Source organism: Salminus brasiliensis, chromosome 2 (assembly GCF_030463535.1).
Source record: "Salminus brasiliensis chromosome 2, fSalBra1.hap2, whole genome shotgun sequence".
NCBI lineage: Eukaryota > Metazoa > Chordata > Actinopteri > Characiformes > Bryconidae > Salminus > Salminus brasiliensis.
In genome coordinates this window covers 56731868-56738770 of record NC_132879.1, presented here as the reverse complement: position 1 = coordinate 56738770, position 6903 = coordinate 56731868, and the positions used below count along the sequence as shown (strand labels likewise).

General features: G+C 46.2%; 1 protein-coding gene across 1 annotated transcript; it reads right to left on the bottom strand.

Annotated features, from left to right (window-relative positions):
* Positions 1–1609: 1609 nt before the first annotated feature.
* On the bottom strand, positions 1610–6535 carry LOC140550176 (serine/threonine-protein kinase pim-3). Its single transcript, XM_072674018.1, has 6 exons — positions 6057–6535; positions 5544–5653; positions 5398–5448; positions 4920–5283; positions 3783–3959; positions 1610–3366 (listed from the first exon to the last, which is right to left on the bottom strand). The coding sequence occupies exons 1-6, from the start codon at positions 6142–6144 to the stop codon at positions 3182–3184; spliced, it is 975 nt and encodes a 324-aa protein (XP_072530119.1). The 5' UTR covers positions 6145–6535; the 3' UTR covers positions 1610–3181.
* Between the last annotated feature and the right edge of the window lie 368 nt (positions 6536–6903).

Genomic DNA, 6903 nt, shown 5'->3' with positions numbered 1-6903 from the left:
CCTAAAGAACCGAGTGTGAGTGTCAGGAACCTTTTAAAAAAACTGGATCTATATACAATTCTTCACAGAACCATTCTTTGCAGAGTTCTTGGGGGTTCTAAATGTGGTTCCTATATGGTAATGCTCCAAAGAACGCTTTTTGGTAACACTACAGTAAACTCTTAATAATAAGGCTGCAGAAGAACCACTTTTGGCTCCTCAAAGAACTCAATATGTGTCAGGGCCCTTGAAAAAGTCATGGTTCCATGGACAGGTTTTCACAGAACCATCCTTTCCAGAGTTTGCAGAGTTCTTGAAGGAACCTCATGTGGTTTCTTTATGGCATTGGCAACACTACAGTACCCCCCTAATAATAAAGCTGTAGAAGAACCACTTTTGGCTCCCTAAAGGACCGAGTGTGAGTGTCAGGAACCTTTCAAATGAAAAATTCATGGTTCTATATACAGTTCTTCACAGAACCATCATTTGTAGAGTACTTGAAGGAACCTCATGTGGATCCTTTATGGCATTGCTCCAAAAATTTTTATTTTTTTTGGCAGCAAAAACAAGGCTGTAGAACATCTCGAAGAACCGATTTCACGTAATGTAAAGGTTCTGTGTCAGTTTGACGGTTCTTCCCAGAACCTTAATGTTATGTGGAGGTTCTTGAGGGAACAAACCAACATGGTCTTTTTTTGTATTTGCTCCAAAGAACTCTTTTGGGCACCCATATTTTCCAGACCGTGAGAATGTTGGATACTACAGTGGATACTTCCCAGAACCTTTACGTAATCTGGAGGTTCTTCTCCACGTCCACACGACATTTACAGCACGTTCTATTAAAATGCTCGTCATATCATCAGGCACAGAACCCTATTCGACCCTATTCCAGTTTTACTGTTTATTTACTGTATCTGCCATTCTTTGGTTCTCAAGCTGCATTTAACATAAACCTACTAGAACCTGCTTTTCCAAGAACCCTCATCAGGAATAGTTTCAGACACTGAAGTGTTCCTTTAAAGGTAGCAATTTGGGTCTATTCCGGTTCAGAACACTGAATGCACTGAATGATGCGTGATTGATTAGTGAGATCCCTGTGGAGCCGGGCTGCAAGTGCTGTACATCACCAGAGGGGGCAGCACATCCCCATCAGAGAGCCTGCTCAGCCCACAGCTCTTGGAAAACACACTGACTCATGGGGGCCACTCAGGGGCCTGTTACTCACCGGCCACACCACTGATAATTAAACTACTCATGTTGTGGCGGCGATTAGATGGAAAAGCAATTTGCTAAATGTCGTCTGCTGGCAGAGCTGCACGGCTGGGCTGCACGGCTGGGCTTTCTTCAGCTTTCATAATTAAGAGGGGAAAAAAAAAAAAGACTAACATTCTCACTGTTTCCAGTAAAACGAGACAAGTGACTCACATGCCTACTGTACAGTTTTCATAAAAACCTGAAGTGGGCCCAACCGTGGGTCCACCAGAGACGCTCCCTGTTCATCTGAGCCGGTTTACGTTCTCCTAGAGTGCGAAGACTAAAGGGAATCTGAAGGGAAATCCCCCTCCAGCCCCGCTTCTTCGTCATAGCAGCCTAGAGGAGACCAATAAAAGACCACAAAATGTTCTGTACAAATAAAAAGTTTAATTGAAAGGCTTTTTGTATAAAAATAGGATCTCCATTGTGGTTCATACAGCTTGAGCTATTAGAGATAGATTAGAGAACATCTAAACATTGGACTGTGGAGCCAGTGACAAGAATAGCCCATCCCGATCCTCTAAAACACGTCCATCTAGCAAATGGAGATTACACAGACCCGAAATAACAACAACAAACAACAACAGTAACAACAACAAAAAAAAGACGGTCATTTTGATTAGAGCCGTTTCAAGGCAGCCGATGACCAACAAGAGGAGTTAAAAGAACATTCGTGGCTCGTCCAATTTAAGTAAACCTTGTTTTATTCCTTTTTACATTGACAACAGCTTCAGTGCATCCACCATCTCTTGTCTGAATGTAAAAAATAAAAATGGACAACAGGAATGCAAACAAAAGGCCATATAAAGGTATGCAAAATTTGGGCTTTTAAGCATGGACAATAAATAAAAATAAATAGCCACAGAGTGTGGAATGTCTACATGTTACAAATAAATTAAATGCAAAAAAAATAAAATAAAAAAAGAGAAACTGTACACACAAAAAATAAAAACCCCACACACACGCTGTACAAGATTACCAAAAAAATAAAAAATAATGAAATAAAATAGAAAAAAAAAAAATCCATGAATATTGCATTGATTGTGCATTTTCACACCCAGGCCCCCCACAACCCAGGGGCCAGGCCAACATAGCATCAGCAGTGGGATGAGGAGCAGAAGAGTTGAGGGGGTAGTAGGGTATAGAAGAGAGTGGGGAGGGGGCCTTACATATACCCTCAAGAAGGTACAGCGGTTATACTGAATCTCTATAAACATTCAGAGAAAGTAAGATAAAGGAAAACAGTTTTCCAGACGACCTGTGTAGGCTAGACTGTGACTGAGCAGCGTTAGAAGGAGATGCAGTGAGTGAGTGAGTGAGTGAGTGCGTTTCAAGTATTTCTATTGGTCACCCCCTCCCCATTGTAAGACCTCCCCCAGGCCGGATGGTCATTTGCGCACAGCGGTCGATGAAGGCCATCGCCAGCTGCTGAGCAACTTCCAAAATCAGCTTGAGGGAAAGTTTTAGGAAATTAAAATAAATAATAATATTTTTTAAAAAAAGAAGCGAAATGATGAAAGCCCCCCAAAAAACAGCAGCTTTCAAAAAGGCACTCCAAATCAAAAATGAAAATATTTAAATAAAAATAAGATAATAAAATAAAAAAAGTTCTCCAAGCTCTATGAGAGCAGCCACATCTGTGTAGGAGGCTTGCCAGATGCATAAACCAGCCTTGTAACAAATAATAATAATAATAATAATAATAATAATAATAATAATAATAAATAGTGCTGGTAAGTCCGCCCAAACAGCAAAAATGTTCCCCAATCAGGAAACTATTTCCGAATCATAAAAAAAAAGAAAAATATATAAAGGAAGAGCAAACTGTAATAAATTATGATTCCCTACAAGAGGAATAAAAACAAAATCTGCAAGCCTGGCGATGGCAGGGCAGCAGATCAGAGGTCCGTTATGAGTCCCAACCCCTCCCCAAAGCAAGTGCCCTCTTTCAAAGGCTCTCCTTGCTGGAGCTCATGCGGGAAGTGTCCGTGCTGATGGTCCGGAGCCGGATGTCACTTTCTTCTGCTTTGGACGCTTCTGCGGGACGCATCCACGGGTGCTCGAAGATCTGCTCCAACGTGGGCCTGTCTGACGGTCTCAGGGAGAGGCACCACTTGATCAGCTGTTGGCATTCTGGTGGAAAGGGGGACAGAAAAGGACATATTAACATCCTGAAGGTCTTTTTAGTCCTAATGCACAAATGCATTGTGTGCATGGCGTGTCTTGTGGCGTTCCACAGGGTACGATTTTAGGGCCTATGATAAAATATGAAAGAACAGTGGTGTAGTTATGAGAGCGACGAACTGACATATGGGCTTATATATGGAGTCTAAGGGGGTAAACAGCTACTTTATGATGCCATGTCTGTAGTAGGCCCTATAGTAGTAGTAATAATAATAATAATAATAATAATACTCCAGCAGCAGCACTACACTAACTTACACTAACACTAACAGACTCCTACAGAAATAGAATTATATATACACACACACATCCCATAATATTACTACTAAAAGGGAGTGGGAAAACAGTGTGTACACTTCACACACCTGCAGAGATTCGCCGTCTGAAGTACAGCCGTCCTCTGAGGATCTCCTCGTCCTGCTCAAAGGGGATGTCTCCACAGACCATGTCATAAAGCAGCACCCCTAGCGACCAGATGGTTGCCGAGCGCCCGTGGTATCTGTGGAAACGGATCCACTCCGGTGGACTGTACACTCGGGTACCTGTGAGAACAGACGGAGACAAACACCGAGTTAAACACCAAGACGTCACACACACACACACACACACACACACACACACACACACACACACACACACACACACACACACCCCATCCCACTCCACTCCACTCCTGCCCCCTCCCCGTCCCATTCACTGTGCCAACGCTGCAGCTGACTCAGAGCTCTATTGAGATTCGGACGGAAGCTCAGAATTAAAAGGGCAACAACAACAACAAAAAAATCCTTGCGAAAAAAAAGGGCCACATCACTCCCGACTCAGCTGTCTGCTCCTCCACACACACATAATCAGTCCCGCCCTCCCATCCACCCCCCTAAGGCGCAGGAGGGGCTGAATCCAAACTGCAGGAGCAACGTGAGCCATCACGTGACCGAGCTCTCAGGTTTCACAACACACAGCTGTTACGTGGCACAAGATCTGGTTAGAATTGACCTTTCCGTTTGTTTTGCTTCTTTTTTTTTTTTCCCTTCTGCCAATTACAGCCTGGAAGATCCTTTATAAAGGGTAGTTTGGGGAGCTGATGGTGTGTTTACTAAGGAAGGGCAGGAGGCACGTGGCATAAGACTGGCATTGGAAAATGCCAACAGAAAACATCACAAAGTGAGCTGTGTGTGTGTTTTGGTTGGAGGGGGGGGCGGTGGCTCTGATTGGTATTTATAACCAGCTTGGGGCAAAATCAGAACGCATCACTGGAGAGTGTGTGTGTGTGTGTGTGTGTGTGTGTATGTATATATACACATACACACACTATACTACTATGACAATGCACTATTTCTATAGTATACATCACTGCTTGATATAGTGTAGTATACTACAGTATACTACATTGTTTATTTACCAATAAAAGGTAAATAAACACACCTTATATGAATATGCATGCCCTTATGGAGACTCCTCTCCAAACTTGGGGTCCCCAAATAAGCACCATGAATGCTCCCTACCGTCAAAGTCTGTGTACACCGTGTCCTTGAGAAAGGCCCCCGACCCGAAGTCGATGAGTTTGAGGTCTCCAGAGCGGAGATCCACCAGCAGGTTCTCGTCCTTGATGTCCCGGTGAACCACCCCGCAGCTGTAGCAGTGGCGCACGGCCTCCAGCACCTGGCGGAAGAAGCCCCGCGCCGTGCCCTCGTCCAGAGCGCCCTTCTCGGTGATGAAGTCGAAAAGGTCCTTGACCAGCTCCGGCCTCTCCATGACGATTAACCACCCGTCCGGCCTCTCGTACCAGTCCAGCAGCTTGATCACACCCCGAAACGAGGAGCCCACCTTCTTCAGCAGCACGATTTCCAGAGGCACCATCACGCCGTTCTGCCGGGGGGAGGGAGACAAGCAGCGGCTTACAACCCCTCCTAGAGCCCCTGGAGCCCCTGGAGCCCGGCTAAAGAGCCCCAAAGAACCAGAAAAAAAGGCTGGTCTACTTACAATAGAGCCCCATTCCGTCACTCTCTCCTTCGCCACATGCTTAACAGCGACCTGGAGGGACATAAACACAGGCTCAGCACCCAGGAACCGCTGCAGCTACAGCGGCTAACGTCAAGCAGCGCACCCGAGCGAGGGGGCACTCTTACCGGTAAGCCGTCAGACACGCGACTGCCGGCGTACACCGTCCCAAAACCACCGCTTCCAAGCACCGAGCCCACCTGGTAGACCTTCTCGAAGGGCTCTGGCTCCACTTTCACTGCAAAAACCAAGAAAACATCACAGAATTTAGCTGAAAACCTCATTTTTTTTAAAAAAACCCTCCGGTGAAACGACGGCTGCTCCGCTGGGCGCTGGGGTGGGTAGCTAGCATAGCACAGCGCTCCCCCCCCCATAGAGCTCCCCAGCGGGGCAGGTCGATAATACAGCTAGCGGAACCAAAACACGGGCGGTGAAGAGGTCAGATCTTTCATTTAATACCAGAAATACAACATATTAGAGCTTCAATGTAAACTGGACTTCAGTTCAGTGCATTATTTGCATTTTTAAAGCCAAAACAAGACCCGAACCGCGCACCGTGTGTCCTCCGTGACCTGGGCAATGCACTAGTGGGGTTAGCTGGCGCTATAGCTATATATATAGGGAGCAGGGAGCAGACTTACCGGGCTGGAGCTGGATTTTCACCGGCAGATGATCCATGCTGGTTGGGCTGCAGATGTGGGAAAAAGAGCCAAACTTTGACAGCAACATATTTCACCCAAAAATAAATAAAAAAGGAAAAAAGGAGAAATCCTGCTCGGTTTGTGCTGCAGCGGAGTGTTTTTCCAAATTGTGAAAATCAGTCAACCGGCGGCGGAGCTGGTTGAAGGCACCGAGGCGGAGTTTAATCCCGGGGCAGCGCGCCCACCGCACCGCCTCTCTGCCGGAGAAGCACCGCCGTGCGTCAGTGCGGATCCCGCGACGTACGAAGGTAAACAAACAACACGAATGCAGTACAATCCTCAGCGTTAAATCCAGGGATGCTCGTCCTCTTGGCGAACCGGTGTAACACACCGACACGAACACAATATCACTGGGTTTAGAGGGGTGTTAAATAGGCGTAAGCTCCGCCGCATCAATCAGTCGTGCTCTGTCTGTCTGAGCGTTGGCGCGGACTGTCCGACTCCTATAACGCCAATATTTTGACGCGTGTGCGGACACGTATCCTTCCGCCACACACAGCAATTATAGACCTAACCCCAAAACACTCGGGTCGTTTTTAACAATTAAGGCACAAACACACACCGCGTGCGACGTGAGGTGTGTTTTAAGCCCCGTCGATTGATCACATTTTCAGTTCTTTATCACGTACGTGGGAACTACTTTCCCCGCACAACGACACTACTGTCTACGGGGTGCGTGCTGCGGTCATTTGCAAATACAACCGCTCGGCCAATGGAGTCGCGTTATGTAAATACAGTGTTGCTCTGCGCGTCCAATGGGGAGGCGTTTATTATCATAAATGGAATT

What these genes read in the sequence shown, in the direction of transcription:
- LOC140550176 (XM_072674018.1), bottom strand. Translation starts at nt 6,144, where the DNA reads ATGTTGCTGTCAAAGTTTGGCTCTTTTTCCCACATCTGCAGCCCAACC. An exon ending in GGTGTACACAGACTTTGACG is followed by an intron (nt 3,960 to 4,919) that starts GTAGGGAGCATT and finishes CTGTTCTCACAG; the next exon opens with GTACCCGAGTGTACAGTCCA. An exon ending in CAGACGGCGAATCTCTGCAG is followed by an intron (nt 3,367 to 3,782) that starts GTGTGTGAAGTG and finishes CCTTTCCACCAG; the next exon opens with AATGCCAACAGCTGATCAAG.